General features: G+C 37.3%; 2 protein-coding genes across 2 annotated transcripts; one reads left to right on the top strand and one right to left on the bottom strand.

Moving 5' to 3' along the window:
* Positions 1–383: 383 nt before the first annotated feature.
* LOC131774618 (protein broad-minded) lies at positions 384–10,561 on the bottom strand (the record flags this gene model as incomplete). The annotated part of the gene is given in 22 exon segments (XM_066164104.1): positions 384–471; positions 1,545–1,683; positions 1,804–1,883; positions 2,257–2,343; positions 2,345–2,450; positions 3,180–3,319; positions 3,420–3,467; positions 3,764–3,849; positions 3,952–4,041; positions 4,441–4,581; positions 5,294–5,387; positions 5,552–5,608; positions 6,472–6,619; positions 7,041–7,102; positions 7,264–7,367; positions 7,535–7,613; positions 7,708–7,833; positions 8,420–8,497; positions 8,813–8,950; positions 9,073–9,130; positions 9,615–9,761; positions 10,365–10,561. Coding segments are annotated over 22 exon segments (2,251 nt in total), but the record flags the coding sequence as incomplete, so codon positions are not given.
* Positions 10,562–12,313: 1,752 nt separating this feature from the next.
* On the top strand, positions 12,314–15,941 carry LOC131774590 (NACHT, LRR and PYD domains-containing protein 12-like). The gene has a single exon (XM_059090641.2). It carries the CDS (start codon positions 12,314–12,316, stop codon positions 15,707–15,709), a length of 3,396 nt encoding a protein of 1,131 aa, XP_058946624.2. The 3' UTR covers positions 15,710–15,941.
* Positions 15,942–18,399: the final 2,458 nt, after the last annotated feature.

Genomic DNA, 18,399 nt, shown 5'->3' with positions numbered 1-18,399 from the left:
AATCAGTTGGCTAAGAGCATGACGTGACCCTTCCCTCTGATATGCGACAGATTCATAAGACTAACTTCTGCTTACAAGCGCTGGTCTTATGCAACTTCGTCTGGGGTTTAAGCTTGGCTTGTAAACGGAGGTGGTTACATCGGAGGGCGCTTATGACCGGATTAAAAAAATTTAGAAATGAACTACAACAAATGAAGATTTATCCATCTTTGTTTCGATCACTGACGCATCTTTACAATCCAAAGAAATTAGTCTTGAAACGAAGAAAAGAGTGCCAATTAAAATGGAGAAAAAGGACTGATATATTCTCCGCCACTTTATGGTGATTCTGAAAAGAGTGGAGCTGTTGCATCGACGTAACTGCAACTTTTCTTTCTACTTACCCCTATTTTCCAGTGCAACCATGCCAGGCGCAGTAGCAGCTATCTGTGTCACCATCAGCCCATAACCAAACTTTTCGCACTTACTAACCTAAACAATTAAAACAGTCGAACTTGTATTAAGCGATCACCTGTGGGGAATAACGGGGTGGCCGCTTATTACAGGTGCTAAAGAATAGGAGTATCATAAAAAAAGTCATGTTTTGCCACAATTGCCCACTAATTTACAAAAATTCGCTCAAAAATACCAATCACATTGATTTTGGGTGATAAGCATGGATTAAGTTTTACTTGAAAGATTATTTGTAGTTTCATTTGACTGATTTCGGTGGAGAACAATACAAACAGTACTTAGTAAAGGGTGACCGCGACCGATTAATAGACGTGACCTCTTAATACAGTCATTAAGTGGAAAAAATTGGGGAGTTTGAAAACCGACCGCTTAATACAGGGTCACCGCTTAATACAGGTTCGACTGTACAAGAGTTTTGAAAGACGCCGCGTAAGTAGAGCATATGGTTTCATAGCTTTAACAAGCGGATATAAGGGTCTTTTAACATAGTATTTATCTACTATAAATGCGAACTGAAAAAGCTTCTTGATGAAAAACATTATAAAAAGCTGAAATAGCTGAATTAAAAGGTCGATGACTTTTCCATGGTACCTTAACGTTATCATCAAGTCAAAAAAAGATGACAACTGGTAACCATGGAACACAGAAAAGAGCTGATAAATTTTTACATTACAGGCGTAAAAAATGTACGTAACTCTACCATATAACATGTGACGTGCACGCGTAATACGCATGTAACTTACCTTTAATAAAACTTGATTAAATTGGTGCGAACTGGGAATTATTCACAAGTATAAGCATATGTAAATTATTTCATGCAAATGTCTTCACTTCAGACTGTAGAGTTCGTTAGCATAAGCTTATCAAGACCTTGTAAAGTAAGTGTATCCTTACTTTTGCTTCAAAAGCACAGGCAACGACAAAGTCTTTAAAGACGTAGACTACACTGTTATCACTGGCCTCAGTGGTAACAGGAGATTTAAGATTGAGAACATGTTTGTTGACATATTTCAGTTTGTTGACTTTGTAACATATTTGACGGTCACAGTTGGGGAAAAGACCTTTTTTTTCTTTAAGAACCTTTTTTATACCTGCAGTTTCTTGTTGTATCGCTCATTCATAAACGCCACACATTCATTCATTTTTCCAGTTTGTTGAAGAAGTAGCAATCCTTTCGGTGTACCGGCAAAATTTAACAGATTGTCAATCAGCGAACTTTCCCAAACAAGTCTGAAATGAAATTATCTGGTTAGGATGACGCTTTTTATGCAACCAAAAATTGAACCTCTCAACGCCAAGAAAAACGAGCTGGGCAACGAAAAGAAATACAAAAATCGTGTGAGTTCTTACATTTCCTCGTCTTGAATGAAATCCTGCTGTGTTTCGTCAGAAGCTAATTCTGCCTCAGTTGGGGATTCTGGTTCGTGTACCTGAAAAAAATCAGAACGAAGCGTTTTAGCACAAGCCTACCAAGGTTCATGTAAAAATTGTTATAGGGTTATGTCCTTCCCGACAGTTCGCTAGTAATAATTTCAGTGCTAGCGGAATAGGCACCGTGAACATTTCCAAGGAACACTCGAGACAAAGTTGTAGCGTTTTCCACACTTCAGCGACGTCTTAAGTATACGCTGACCCACAAAAGACACAAAACTAGAATGAATATGTCCTAGGAAAACATTCAGTTACGGTCCCAGAGAAACTTAAGGAAAACTCTTTCAAAACACACGGCATTGACTTGCATCTGATGCTCCAGAAAACATCTGACTATCTGAGCCAACCGACTTTCTGACAAGACACATTCACCTTAATCCAGGCGTTCGCTACACACTGATGAAGTTCATAAGGATTGAGCACCATAAGTCCATCACACGTGCTGTAAAGTTGACGACAGAACGAATACGAAGCCAGAAATCGCCGTTTTGGGCGGTGTTCCGCCAGGAAGTCTTTGTAACAAGGCTTTTTTGGCAAACTTCGCTATGGTGTGAGCTGGAGAAAACCTGGACGCGGTGTAAGTGGAAAAGTAAAATCTTAATAAGAAAATTTTCTTTTGAGTCAGGTTGTACCACAAGGTTTCAGTTCCTTGAGGACAAAAATATTACTGCTAAAGGTCAAGTTCCGCTATCTTGTGACTCAATAGTTTTTAGAACTGTTTAATTTTACATGACACTACATTGCAATGCACTTGGAATAAGATGTCATAAAATGTTAAAAGCACAAAAGCTTTTCGAAGGATCATCCTACAACAAATTAAATATACCGAACTTTTAAAAGGACCCGAGTAATAAAATTTATCATGTAAAAGACAACTATCAGAGGTTTTTTACTTTTAACAAGTTCAATATGGAAAAAAGACCTTGTTGTAATAAGTTTGACTCAAGATGAAGTCAGTTTCTAATGTATATCATCAAATATAGTTAGTGCAAGACCCTCTAGAGCATGTCGCTCCTCTGTAAGCACAGCTCAACAAGACAGCAAGGACCAAAATGCACCAGCTGTTGCTGGTGATTATTGCTGTTGAAAATCAGCCAATCACAGCGCAACATTTTTCCTCGCTCATATGATGCCGCCTACCCAGCCAACCTGATTGGCGGAACAAGATCAGCGGTGCAAAGGCGAATTGTCGCGCTCATCATCGCTTCAGCGCTCTCCATCGTCGGAATTAATTCCTTGTTTCATCAGTTAAATCTCTTGCAACAATCCGCTTTGAAAAGGGCAATAAATATTACCTGCTTCTCTGCCATCTGTCTTGTGCCTCTCCATACAGCAGCTGTCTTTGACCAGTTTCTGATGCAGCTAAAGTGGCTAAAACATCAGCTACAAACAGCAGAGTGTTCTCAGCACCGGCACTATCACAACTGTCTATGCCCTGATATACAAAACAACACAAATGCACTTTGCTTTTCAGAAATCAAGAAATCTGTTTTATGGAAAGTAATGTCTTCAACTAGCTTCTTTTTTTCACTTACGTCAAGCCAGGCCTGTACAGGCGACAAAAGACTGGTTGTTATTACATCCTGTAAAACAAACAAACAAACAAAAAACTTAAATTACAGATTACAAGACATTTTAATTTTTTTAATTGATTGCCACTTTATTGGACAAGTTGATCCAAGAGAGAAGGACGCAAAATATTTTCTTTTTCTTATTTTCAATGAAGTAACAGCCTCTTTCCAAACTCATTACCCCTTGACATAGTGCTTCAGCAAAAATCATTGCAAAGAAATTCACAAAATGATTACAATTGACACTGTCACCCTCAAATTAAGCTAGAAACACTATATGGTGTAAAACAAATTCGAAATATACTGACTTTACAGAGACACTCTTTACTGGCATTAGTACAACTGGCAAGCTTCTTCAGCACATCACAAACCAGGTAACCAGGATGAAACTGAACTGTAGTGGGGATTTAAAGAAGAGCAAAATCTAATGTTGACACATAAAATAAGAGCTCATTCAAGAAGAACAATTCACCCAGATAAAGTAAATTGGTCTTACCATCTAATACAGTCTTTTCATTAGAGTTTGGCAGAGCTGTACACATGATTCTTATCAATGCCACTAATAAACTTGAGATTGTTACTGTTTCTGAAATACAAAGAAAAATAAAGTTAAAAAAAGAAGTTCAGTTTTAGTTTCAGTTCTCCCTGACAAGAGGTCAATAAGAAATTTAGCAAACATTAAAATATTTTATCAGATTAATTACAACTAAAAAAGCTTTTTGTTGAAGGAAACAAAAGCGTGGCTCCACATGTCAAAGGTACAAGTCCTGGTTTTGAACAAATGGGAAAAGCCCTTCCTTCAAATCAACTGGAAATATTTTGGCAAAAATATTGTGAAAAAACAAATTTCCTTGGTGGAAATGCCATGGTTTGGTCTATATTGGCCTATTGGCCTTTTGTGGAGAAATATTGAACGAATACTAATTTAGAACTCTTTGTTGAGCAAATTTACCAATAAATAATAAGAGTATATAGTGTATCCTACCATCTGTATCTGGCAGTATGACAGGAAACAATGCTCTGCCACCACTGTAGAGAAGAACTCTTCCCAAAAGACAAAGAGAGTGAACAAAGTATATATACTCCAGGTCTTGTGAAGTATAAAACAACCCATCACTGTCATCATCTGTGTAAAAATCACCAGAGTATCCATCATTATCATGTTAGTAATTGTGCCATTGAGCCCCTTTCCACTGCATCTTATCCTTGTTTTATTGGCACATTTCTCTACAGCTGCTGACCATCATCATTCAGAACTGACAACCCACAGGTAAGTTGATTGTAAGACTAATTGAGACCTTTGTTTGAGATTTTGACCTTGAGCTTTGTACAAGTGAACAACATTCAGCAATAGACTGATTTGGTGGGAAAGCTCTGATAAATAGTACAATTTTCTGAATGAATGGACTGATCTGGTGGATCAGTTCAGTAGGAAACCAATATGGAAGAATTTGGCAGTTGCTGTACAGAATTCTTCTCCCAAATTTGACAGCCTGTGCTGTTTACTATTCTGACTTAAAGGTACCATGTAACATATTCTCTTGTTAATGGGCAGTCATCTTCTGATATGTTTCTGACTGAGAAACCTGTAGCCGTGACTGAAGGTACTGTCTGTAGTCCTTTAAAAAACAGAAGCAGGTTCCCAGATTGATACAGGTCTAACCCATCCCACTGCCTATCACTTTCAAAAGTAAACACCATGTTCAGGGTTTTTAAAAGAAAGTAGAAGTTGCTTTAAAGTTAAAAAACATTGCTTGGGTACACCAGCTTGAACCAACACTCTAATAAACAAAATATGCCACAAAAGGGGGAAACTTTGATGAAAATAACCTATTCACCTCTTTGCTGTTCATTAAGCTCCATCATTTCCAAGGATTGAAGGGTTTTACATGTCCTAGAGAAGTCAATACAGTGGCTTATGGCATCTACTAACTAAAAAACAAGTAACAAAAATTAGTCACTGTCTTGGTTAGTTGGTATTACACTACATATATAAAAAAATATAGTCACAAAATGAAACAAAAACAAAGACCTCCATAACATAAGAATTAGGAAATCGATAACACCTAAATTACCTTCACTGTTTTCTCACTTACCAAAGAGGGGTGCTTCTTCACTTCCCTGATGGCGACTGTTCTACTGTAATTACCATGCTAAGAAATAAGCAGTTGTAATCAGTGATCAATTAGACACTCATGGTGATGTACAAGACTGATTGCATGTTGTAGTATGTCTACAGGTTTTCCTTTTTTCTGTGGTTAGGCAAGAATATTCCAATAGGGTGCACAATTGCAGTCAAGACTGTATTCTCCCTTAAGGCTCTAAAAAACTGAATTACAATATTTCTAATAGCAGACATTTAAAATACTAAAATAACAAGATACTAAGGATATTATAAGATCACATAGAACTTAAAATCACATTAATAAAAACTAGAACATTCTGTCAGTTTTAAAACTATCAGGTGTGAATTTACACATAATGTAGTCAAAGTAGTTTCTTCTAAATTTCTTTAAAACGGTGGAATAAACTAAGTCATAATCACTAATAATCTTCTACAACAACAAGCAAGTTGGCACACAGGGTTGGTCTCTCCCTCTCCCTACCCCCTCAAGCTCCTCATCATTATTAGCCTGCTCTACAGGTGTCTTGTTAGGGTGAGCTAATGTTACAAGCTTGCAATTATTTATCCAACCTGCCATGTTTAATTTGGAGTTAGTGTGGACACTGTGGGGGGTAGGGGACAGGGGAAGGGCATCATCTTCACTCCCCCACTCCTGCCCCTCTCCTTATTTTTTACCTCCCAAGCCTGCCACTGCCATTAAAATCAAAGATGGCAGCTATAATTTTTAATTAAGAAAATACTGAGCACTTGCTTGCCAAAATTATGCCTGCTCTGCAGGCTGCATCATTATATCTCCCTCAAACCCTGTCATAATCTCAAACCCTATCTTGTATACATATCACCATGATTCAAACTACAGTCAGTTTGATTCCAAGCAGCATTTTAACTCACCATCCATTTTTTAAACCAGGTAGCCTTTGGATCAACTAGGGCGAGACAATGCAAAGGTGTCATGTACTGCAGCACAGAAGCACCAAACTCTGGATCAGAACTAGCGGCGAATAGATTAAAAGTACTACCAAGGACTGACTCAAGAAACCTGCAATAAATTAACAGAGGATCAGAGAAATCTTGGTAAAGATAAGTGTCCAACCTATGCTAACAAGGAGCACTTGAAGTCCAACATGTGCTTGGACATTGACATACTGATGTTTTCAGGACTAGTGGGTTTGTTTTCCTACTGAGTATGTATCAATACTTTTGTTTTTGTTACTCTCAGGTTTCCCCACCAACTTTACAAGGCTATTTCCTCTTCATACCCTCCCATGTGGTACAGATCATTGGGGGGGGGGGGGTTAGTAAGTATCCTTGATCTGTTGGGACAGTATCCAAGAAGGGACAGTTGGGACAGTATCCAAGAAGAATATGGGGCTATCTCCTGGGCACCACTCTTAGGCACCTAGCCAGAGTAATTTATCACTTACAAGTTAGCACTGCATACAATTAGGTAATTAACATACCATTCAGGATATCTGATCCAAAAAGAGGCAACTTCATGCTGAAATTCATTCAGCAGCCTAAACTGTAACCAAAAGGAAAAAACAAAGTTAGTAAGCCACGCACGGTAATCTCAGAGGAACACATACATTTTAATTTCTTTTATGATGTAAGAGGTGTAAAATATTGCTGTGTAGTCTCATATATTATCAGCTGTTAAACCATAATCAAAAAAGGAAAACAAACCCTTTTAAGCAATCGCTGGTTGTTTCTTGTTGACACATCTAGACCATTTTCAATGTTTAGACGATGACGATGAGTATCGCTAAAGTAAGACTCCAGGTGCTCAGCTGAAAGAAGAGTGAAAAAAATCATTGCTTTACGAGCATCATCATTGTTTAAGAGACCATAAACAGTTCAGTTCTTATGGAGAATTATTCACAGCAACTCTATTCAAAGCATTAAGCAAAAGAGTGCAAACAAAAATCATGACACTATTTTCAGTAACAATTCTGACCTAAGCAAGTGTAGATCTCCTTTGTGACATGAGCAGATGAGGCCATGAACATCCTGGCATGAAACTTAAGGCTTTTTTCCTGTAGGAAAATTAAATCAATTTATTTTAAAGAAAGAAAAGTTATTAATGGTTCAGAACGCAAGGTAGTACGATTAAATGAGGAATTCACATACTGCTAGCTGTTCATCCTCATCAGCTAATGCAGCCAATAGACCTTTTCTGATTCCTTCTGAGTTTTTACTAGTGAGTTCATCTGACAATGGAAACTGGTAGAGTGTGCTTAATGCATTTATCCGTACCTGTAAATAGATTTGGAAGCAAATTACAAATGTCAAACAAAAATTCTCATGTTAAAAAGCACTTGTGTAATTTTCTAGGTTGTAAGCAAAAATTTTCAGCTGAGTGCCTTAGATTCTAGGCTCAGCCAAAACAACTCATCGACTAAAATTGAAGGAGAGAGTGTAATAATGGCTGCTTGCAACCTGAGCAGAATGCTTGAATGCAACATAATCAATATATTTTGTTTCCATATATATATATATATTTAATGTTTTTGATTTGCTTTCCCAGTGTTAGATTCGTATACACTATTGTTTACTTCAACTAATTTAACAGTACTAGTTTCGAAATAATATTATGACTCAATTTAAAATTACAATATAATTGCATGTAACATGTAAAAACAAAAGCAACAGTTCAATACATAAATCTGATGATGGTGTAAGTGACTCTGTAACATGTCTTTCTAAAGTTTCCTTGTGAAACTGAAATTTCTCTTAATCATGTGTTAACATAAAGCTTTGGAAGTATTCTAAATTCCAGACAAGTGTTTAATTTATCAGGTAAGAACACAAAAGGATTATAAACACACAAAATTCTACTCACATGAAGAGGTTTATCTGGATCTAAATTCTCTGCAATTTCAGTGAATTTCTCAGGTGACATGTTAAACATGTACCCAGTCTAAAGTAAAACAAGAGATACACCAAAATTATCACATTCAAATGCAGAATCCCAAAGAGTAAGTCAAGTGGAATATTTTACAATATTCACCTACTTAACCCTTTAACTCCCAGAGTTGATAAACATGTTATTTCTCCCTATAATATCCATTCATTATCCAGCCAAAAGGAAATGAGATCAATGAAACTTAACAGGTAGAATTTGTGATCTTCCACCAAATTCTCGTTACTAGTTTACAAGGAAATGTGGAGCAGCTTGAAGAGAGAATTAATGATCTGATTTTAGGATTCAAAGGATTAAGTCTGGAAAACATACCTGTCCAAAAGAGGAAGACATAGATGAATCTTCATCACTAGAATCCAGTGATAATCTAAAAGGTTGGAGTCTACCTCTGTTTTCTGTGAGTTCATAGTCAGACGGACGAAGGCCAGGATTTTGAGAGAAACTTTGAATCTAAAAAGTAGCATTAAGATCTAATTTAAGAAAATGAACAAAATACTTATCATAAACTATTAAATGTTTATACTTTTTCTAAACAATTAAATGGCTATCAAGAACACTGAAGTTTTTCTCACCAAAGCATTAACTGCATCTTTTGTATCAGCTAAAATTGACTGCTGAAGGTTAACAAACCTGTAACACATAAGTTGTATAACAATTAAAACATATCGCCATCTCAAGGGATATAAATTGGTCAATTAATCAAAGAAAACTCTTCATATGATTAGTACTTCATGTCCCCATGTATACAACACTTGTTTGTATATTTTAGGCAAATTCTCAACTGATAGTCAAATTTTATTGGGTATAACAGTGGGTTTGCAGAGCTGCCTTGTGTAAAGATTGGTCCAGTAACACTCTCTCTTCATAATTTGCATTTTCATGCTCCAACAGCTGTTTACTTGGTTTACTATGTGTAACCACTTATTCATCATAAAATTCTTCTTTGCACTGGTCGGATGTTGTGCTAATTTGGTTTTACTGATTGACACACTGGAAATTTTAAATATCTTGGTTTAGCTTTGGAAATTTATATGTTGATTCTTTTCCATATTCAATACACTAGTTTAAACAGTTGTTTTTCTTCTTTCTGTCTACATTTCTTTGTGTAACTTACTCAGGTGAGGCTATAATCTCCTCAGTTATGGTTGGCACTGAATTGTTCCTGTCCCCCTCCCTGCCAGTCAGTTGTTCCAATTTCTTGTCAATGAGTGGTGTTAGAGTTGTGTCAATACGACTCCTTAGTTGACGCACAAAGTCATATCTAATAACAACAACATACAAGTCAGAAAAGGTTCTAGCATTAAATATTCAACCAACCTTTCAATCATTAAATCAAAATGATATCAATCAATAAAATTTAAACATTCATTTTAATAATTCAGTCAGTCTAATAGTTTTTAAATAAGTCAGTCGGTCGATTGGTCAGTCAGTCAGCTAATCAGCCATGTATCAATTTTTAGACTAAAATTCTCACACTTTTCCACCACGCACAAGGCGATTTGTCTATCAATATTCAAAATCTGGCAGACAGCTTTATTCTTTCGTTTGCATAAAAAAAAATTCAGGTCTGTTAACATCCTACCAAACAGAAAACTCAAAATTTAGTTTTATTTTAAGAGATATTTTCACAATTTCGTTTTTTAAACTGACAAGATACAGCAGTGTTTTCCCGCAATTTGGTCAAAACCATAATTTTTAATGGATGTGTTTAAAAAAGGAAGATAGACTCAAAATTTATCAAACGCTATCGGTTAAGACTGCATAAGTTCTACTTCATTCTTGTTAGTAAAATCCATTCTACGATACAAAATAGGATGAACTGAGAACGAACACAGCAGCTTGATTAGAGTATTTGGGTTCAAACCTGTGGAAATTTTCGTCTGTTGCCTCCAAGTGCGCTAAAATGTCTTCAGCTGCGGAGACCGATCCTGCTTCCTTTATGGCAGGCTCTAAGCTTAGTATGAGTTGGTTCAAACTCGCAAAGAAATTATCATGATAATCTGAATCCTTCTTTTCCATGTTTCCACCTCGCTGATTGTTATTCCACCGCCATTTTGGTTGATAAGGAGGACAGTTGTGCCCAGGGTACACTCGGTCCACTATTAACAAGCGCGGTTATATAATTCTAAGGAACCAAATTTAACAACAAATTTTGTTTCTTGCACTTGAACTGAAACGAGACACCGATCTGGTATGAAATTATAGAAGTTTTTCGCTCAATTTACGAAAATCGTGGATTTAAATAGTCAAAATATCTTTTTCCTTCTTACAGTTGGTGCATCATGGCCCTCGGCACAGCTCATGTAGGAGGGCGTTAGTGCGCTGGTATCTCTAATGGTTGACGGTTAAGTGTTCAGGATGATCTTTCACGGTTGACGGTTAATTTTTAAGAATTAAAGTTTTTTATTAAACGATACAATATCTTTCCAATATCTGAATGAATCAGTTTTCAGCCAAAATTTGTTATCAGCAAAATTCCTGAGGAAGAGTGTGTTACCTTACTCCCGCCGACAAATCAGAAGAAAATGCAACGAGATAACGGCTCAGAAGAACATTTGAGTTGAGTCCGACCTCGACTTCTCCGGGGTTCTCATTTTGCTACATTCAAGTGCGTGTTTGTCGGACAAAGCTTTCTGAGCTAACTTGAACACCTTTTTTCAGAAGTATAAGTTTGCGGATTGGATGACGGTAAAAATTTTGCATTCGACGGTTTACACATTAAGACCGGAATGAGGCGGGGATGAAAGTTGCGTTATTTCAGACGAGTAAGCATTTACTTTTTAAACAAGAAGAATTAACGAGCAGGTAACCAGTAAGAGTGGTTCAGTTGTTATTCGGAAAATACAAGGATGCTCTGCAGTTTTGAAAATGCCCAGTGTCGGGTCAGAAATGCATGGTTTCACTTCCCCACGAGAGTCTTCTTTCATTTCTTCACAAAGTCACAGTTTACAGGTGAAAAAGTGAAAACATGTGATATTGCAAACTCTTTGAGAAAGTCCAGCGACAGAGACCAAGTCATGTTGGAAAGTTCTTATAATCAGTAAAAATCCCTGGCTTTAGGCGAAGGAAAAGGAGAGTTTCAGTGACACTTAGTTTACAAGTTCTTTTGAGGTGGCGCTTCTATGCGCGCTAGTTACCTTAGAAAGCGAAATAATTTCTCGCCATACTTGTAGATGTTCCTTCGGCGCCTCCTTCAAATAAATTTCATAGAATATCGCGCATTAAAAATAGGGAATATTTGACCCAAGTAACACACATCTGTCCATTTCATTTCCTGTTTCTGATTCAGTCTAATATAAGTTTCTTGCGTAGTCGAGAAAACGATGGCGTGCGAAAACAGATCAATGACAGCTGTAAGTTTGCCAAGTGTTGAAACTGCAGTTTTGCCATAAATAAACTTAAAATCTGAAACTATAAATAACCCGAAGTCCACATCCAAAGCTATGAAGCAATTTTCATCTCATCGAAAACAGCGAGAATGCAAACAGTGCTGAAACGATAACGCCTCGTTCAAATAAATTTCATAGAATCTCATGCATTGAAAATAAGGAAAATTTGGCCCAAGTAGCACACATCTGTCCATTTCATTCTCCTGTTTCTGTTTCCGATATCAGTTTCTTGTGTAGTCGAGAAAATGATGGCGTGCGAGAACAAACCACTGACAGCCGTAAGTTTGCCAAGCGTTGAGATTGCAGTTTTGCCACAAATAAACATAAAATCTGAAACAATGAATAACCGGAAGTCCACGACAAAAGCTGTATAGCGATTTTCATCTCATCGAAAATAGCAAAAAATGCAAACAGTACTGAAACGATGGATCATCTCAAGGAATCACTTGCACCAAAAACCTTCAACAAAATTAGCTATGCCGCAGTTTTAATTTGGTTCGTGATCAGTGTAATCTTCTTTGGCACTTTTGCCGAAGTGGAAAACACCGAATCCAGGTATGATTTCCGTTGTGGTGGAGCGAATAGTGAAAACATTGACCTTGTCCGTGGAGAATGTTTCGAAAAATACGAGAAGCAGTACAACAAATTTGGTGTTCCTGTCTATGGCTTCGTGATCATCAATTTCCTCCTTATTGGAATTGTATGTGTTGTGTACTCCCAAATAGTGAGAAATACAGTCGATCATTTGTCGTCGAGCAGTCCTAACAGTGATCCAGAGAGCGGACAGTCGTGCGAAAAGCCAACAAGTCAAACAACAAATTGCGGGCACAAGCTTTTCATCGCTTACTGTTGTCAACTATCTACGAGACTTGTTCTTGGAGTTCTCTTCATATTGCTGCAAACTCAGTTGCTTTATCCTTTAAACTTTTCCTCCGCGTTCGACTGTTATTTAACCTCTAGAACCAATCAACCAAGGAATTCATCAGACACTGCCCCAAACAGTACTTTATACAAATGTCACAATCAACGAGCGATAAAGAAAACCTTTTGGATGTACGCTGTCCTTGTAGTAAATGGAACTTTCGTCATGTGCATTTTGATTGAAACCGTCTACATTTTGTTACGGGCATGCATAGACAGGAATTTTATGCGAGACTTCTTAAAAAACTATCTGAATGCCAACTATGACAAGTCGCAAAGAGAGCGCGAAAACTGTCAAAAGCAGGATGATGTTCCATCCCAGCCACGAGAACGTGAACACCCTCCGACCCAATCCGAGTCACACCGAGAACCTCCAAAACAAAATGCAGTTGCCCCACTACAGCCTCAAGAGCAAGTGTCGCATCAAGTTCTTCAGCAACCAGAAGGAACGAGTGGACATGACAAGTCGCATCAAGGAGAAAGAAGAGACCATGAAACTGTTCCACTACAGCAAAGAGAGCACAAAAACTGTCCGATCCAGGTCGAGGTGCACAAGGAACATCAAAAGCAGGCTGATGTTCCATCACAGCCACGAGAACGTGAACACCCTCCGACCCAATCCGAGTCACACCGAGAACCTCCAAAACAAGATGCAGCTGCCCCACTACAGCCACAAGAGCAAGTCGTGTCGCACCAAGTTCTTCAACAGCCAGAAGCAACGAGCGGACCTGATAAGCCTGAAGAGCTTCAATTATTCATCGCACGAAAGAAGAAAATAATTAAAGAAACTAAATGTCTCCCTGAACTCCAATCACTGTTTCCACGTAATCCAGGCGAAGAAACAACAACCAAAGATTTGACTTTGGATCAGATTTACACCAACCTTGTGATCATCCGCAACAGGGCCAAGTACAACTTTACTACAGACAGACAAGAGCAACTAAAAATTTATCCAAGGTCACACGACGAAGAATCACAACCGAAAAGCCTGGAAGACCTCCTAAATAATGAAAATAAGAAAGTTTTGATTGTCGGTCGTCCCGGAATCGGCAAAACATTATGTTGCATCAAACTTCTCAGAGACTGGGCATGTGAGAATTTTAAAGCGACATCTAATGCCCAAATCCAATTTGATGCTGCTTTCTTCGTAAGATTCAGAAGATTCAACTCGGCAAACGACCTTAGCCTCAGGGAATTACTCACTTGGTCAGAACATTCCCTCTCAGATCACCTGGATGATGAGGTCTGGAAGTACATCCTGCAGCACCCTGAAGGTGTCCTCATACTTTTTGACGGATTCGACGAATTCAAAGATAACGCAAACATGGCCGTAGCGCCTCCCTGTTCCACAAGCATTGAAGAGGAGATGCCGCTACAAATCTTGTATCAGTGGCTTGTGACCGGGGAAATTCTTGAAGGTGCTTCAATTGTAACGACTACGAGACCTACAGCTTTGTCAGGCATCGCACATCTTAAGTTCGACAGAACCTTTGAAATCCTAGGTTTCTCAACCGAGCAAATTCGAGAATATATCCACAAATTCGCCGGAGTTGACAAGCAAGCAGGCGAAAAACTATGGCGACACATCAGCAGCAACATGAACTTACTTTCGCTCTGTTATATCCCTGTGAACAGCTTCATCATGTGCTCAAGTCTGTCAGAAATAATACAGTTCGAAAATTGCGCTAGTGTTACCCTCCCTTCCAAATTAACCACGATATACAAGATTGCGGTGAAAGTATTCTATTTGAAACACACGAAAGGATTCCGCGAGAAACATTTCACCCGCAAAAACTTTCTTTCAGATTATTTGCCCTTGAATGTGGAGGAGAAATTCGAGACACTAGGAAAAGTGGCATTTGAAGGAATCAAAGAAGGAAAACTAATCCTTGGAGGAAACGAAGTACGCGGAATGGAAGACAGCGCTCTTTTTCACCGCTTACCCGACCGTAAAAATGCCGCGTTAAAAGATGAGGAACAATTCTGTTTCATTCACCTTACAATGCAAGAGTTTTTCGCAGCGCGGCACCTAGCAAACAACATGAGTAGAGAAGAATTAAGAAACTTTGTTTCCGAGAACATCAAGAACGGAAAATGGCAGCTGGTTTTTCAGTTTCTGGCGGGACTTATGGAGGATAAAAGTCACCTACCAAGCGAAATTATCACTGACCTTCTTCCTGTGCAAACTGACGAGAGAGAATGCGAAGAGGACAACGAACAGTGGACAGAGAATGAAGAGCCAAGGAAAGTGACTCTCTGGCCGACTGGAGACGAACGAGATTTAGCAGTAACATTGTTTAAATGTTTTAACGAAAGTGATGAGATGAAATCGAAAGTTCAGACAAAACTTCAACAACTAAACTTTAATTTTGTAAATTTTAATCATTGTCGCCTCACAGCTGTTGATTGCTCTTCGTTAGTAAATGTAATTAATGTTCAACAAATTTCACATCTAGATTTGAGAAACAATAACATCGGTCCATTAGGTAGTTTTGAGATTTGTAAATTGTTAAAGTGTAAGGAATCTCAACTGAGCTGGTTAAACCTCACACACAATCAATTGACAAATGAAGCAGCAAACTACTTAGCTGAAGCCATCAATAACAACAACTGTCAGCTACGCACATTAGACCTCTCAGAAAATAACATCTCAGACATTGGAGCAAAGGACTTGGCTAAAGCCATCAACGACAACAACTGTCAGCTACGCATGTTAGACCTCTCAGCAAATGGCATCTCAGACACTGGAGCACAGGACTTGGCTGAAGCCATCAACAACAACACTGGTCAGCTACGCACGGTAGACCTCTCATACAATCAACATATAACAGAAGCAGGTAAGCAAGAGACACATAATTTACTAAGCAATAGTCAGTCTAAGCGCAAGCTTATTCTTTAGGGCCTCAGCAATTCTAAATAAAAACTCAAAAGAAATTATTTGAACCATTATTAAAAAAAAAACTGTGAGGTAACCAGCTTAGTGACAATTACAATCCAACATTCTGAAACGGGAATGAAAGCAAAATTTATTTGGGAAATATTAAAGGTAGCGAGACTATTTGAACCGGATCGAAATGAAGAAAAATGAACGAATGCAGATGTTTATTGATAACAAACAATGTCAAAGTTTTTTTTTTAATAAACAATAACAATGAAGTAAAAACACAAAGCTTCTTGCAGAGAAAACAAACGAACCTCAGACCTCTCAGGAAACTTTGTCATTTTAAGATTGATTAGTTTCGATCCTAAATTCTCCCCATGCTTCTCTATGTTTTTACCGCTTGTGTCTCTCACAAGGAATAGTTTTCTGTAGTATTTATTGAATTTCTTTTAGAAATTATAATCGTATCAGATGAGTAAACGTAGTACAGATTGTAGGATACAACACATTTGTTTTTATGCTCGTTTTTTCTTCTGATTGAAGCGATCCAGTTCGAGTAGTTTCAAATTTACTGCCATTGAAATCCTAACGAAACTGTATATAAACTCGTGGTGCTCCGAAGGAAAGTTCTTTTGATAGGCTAATGATTTAAGATTTATGTCATACTAATTTGAAAACTTTTGGGGGGGTTTCTGCAGTTGATGTAAATATTAGTATATTTTTGTATATATTTAGGGCCTGTTTCTTGAATGATGTAATATGTCAATAAGTTGCTCTGCAAAATCAGAGGATGAAGCATCAGACTTAAACAGTTAAGATTTTTACTTACAATTAATTGTAAATAAAGCCAGAACTCCCAAATTTATTAGTGTGGAATAAATATTGTAAATGGATTTAAACTTTGTGTTGTGATCTATTTATCCTCTATGATTAGACACCACTTGATAGCAATGGGGGGAAAGGTGTAGCCTTTTGAAAATCAAACATAGACGAATACATTAATTTACTGGAGAAACACGCCTCAGGTTCCTTATAGAACCTACTTCACTGCTGCATAATCTTGACAGCATTCTAAAAAATATGGAAGGCATGCAACACCCCTTTTGAAACCCTTACCATGTCTCGGATAAAATGATTTCCCTCCCAATACTGAGACAAAATTCTTCTTCACCTCTCAAACCACTGTTAAAATACCTAAGAAAGTTTGAAATGTGAATGACATAAAATGAATGTCACACATTTGCTTAAATAAGTTCCAGCCTGGCCACTTATTCAAACTTTCAGCCAAATAGGAGGAGACCTGTTCAGCTTTGCTATGTTCACAAAATCAGTGGAACTTGGGAGCCAAATAAAATACTAATTAGACATCAGAAAACAAATCAGAGAACAGAGATGAATTCCACATGTAAAAGAAATGGAGAGAGAAGGCAAGGAAACCCCACATAGAATTCCAGCTGCAATTAAGTACTTGTTCCAGCTTAGAAATAACCTAGCACTTGAGACTTGTTCCCAATTTTTTCAACACTTTTAGTCTAAATTTTGACACAAACAACAGTTATCTATTTCCTAAAAAAAAGCTGTGATATCCATCCTATCCATTTCATTTCATTGATTCAGTTTCTAATGTCAGTTTCTCCTGTAGTCTAAAAAATGACAGCACACAAAAAACAAATTACTGACAGCAGTAACTTTGCCAAGAGTTTACATATAAGTTTGGAAATGAATAAATTTAAATCTCAGACTTACTAACCAGAAGTAAACAACCTAAGATATAGAGCTATATTTTTATCTGAAAGAAAACAGCAAAAATGCAAACAGTATTGAAATGAAAGATAATCCCAAGGAATTACCTGCACCAAAAACCTCCGACAAAATTAGTCATTTGATCATAATTCACAGTTTTAAGTTGTATCACAATCAGTGAAATCTTCCATGGAATTTTTGCAGAATTGGAAAACACCAAATCCAGGTTTCACATCTGTAGTTGTTGCAGCTTAGAAAAACACCACTTGAGACTGCTTCTCATTTTTTTCAACACTTTTGATTGCATTCTTTTTTAAATGAATTTTTTTCAGGACTGCATGTCAAAGAATGAAGATGAATGTGGATATTATAGATTATGCTTCAGCACATCATCTTCCCTCAACAATATGTTAACTCCCACGAGTGATCGAGAGAGAATTTTCTCCTTACAATATCAATACAATATCAAGCATAGAAGTAATGAGAATAAAGTAAAATATCAAATAGGTGATTATTAGCTGATCCAATACCAAATTCTCCAAATTGATTACACTCCCAGAAGTGATCAATGAGTAATTTGTCCTTACAATACAATATAGTAACAAGCATGGAGGTGATGAAAAGAAAATTTATCAATTAGAGTATACTGCCCAGGACTTGTCTGATTAAATACCAAATGCTTCATGTTAAAATTATTAGTAATGTATGGGAGACAATGAGGAGATTTGATAATTACATCAGAGATAAAAGAATTCCCTGAAATCAATCTGAATGACTTCTTACTAACAGTATGAAAGTGACACTAGGGTGAAAACAGATAAAATTTTTATAACTAAGCTAAATTTAAATCACAAAAAGTGTGATGTATGAGACAATCTGATAGACAACAAATAATGTTATCAAATGAAATGATAAAGGATCAGTATATAAGTATATTGTATGATCAAAATCTGTTTATGCACTAA

The sequence above is a fragment of the Pocillopora verrucosa genome, chromosome 3 (genome assembly GCF_036669915.1).
Source record: "Pocillopora verrucosa isolate sample1 chromosome 3, ASM3666991v2, whole genome shotgun sequence".
NCBI classification, from domain to species: Eukaryota; Metazoa; Cnidaria; class Anthozoa; order Scleractinia; family Pocilloporidae; genus Pocillopora; species Pocillopora verrucosa.
Note: the sequence above shows the minus strand (reverse complement) of the source record. Positions and strands in the feature narration are given on the sequence as shown.

Bases quoted from the DNA above. Each gene is read 5' to 3' on its own strand.
- LOC131774590 (XM_059090641.2), top strand. From the start codon at position 12,314: ATGGATCATCTCAAGGAATCACTTGCACCAAAAACCTTCAACAAAATT.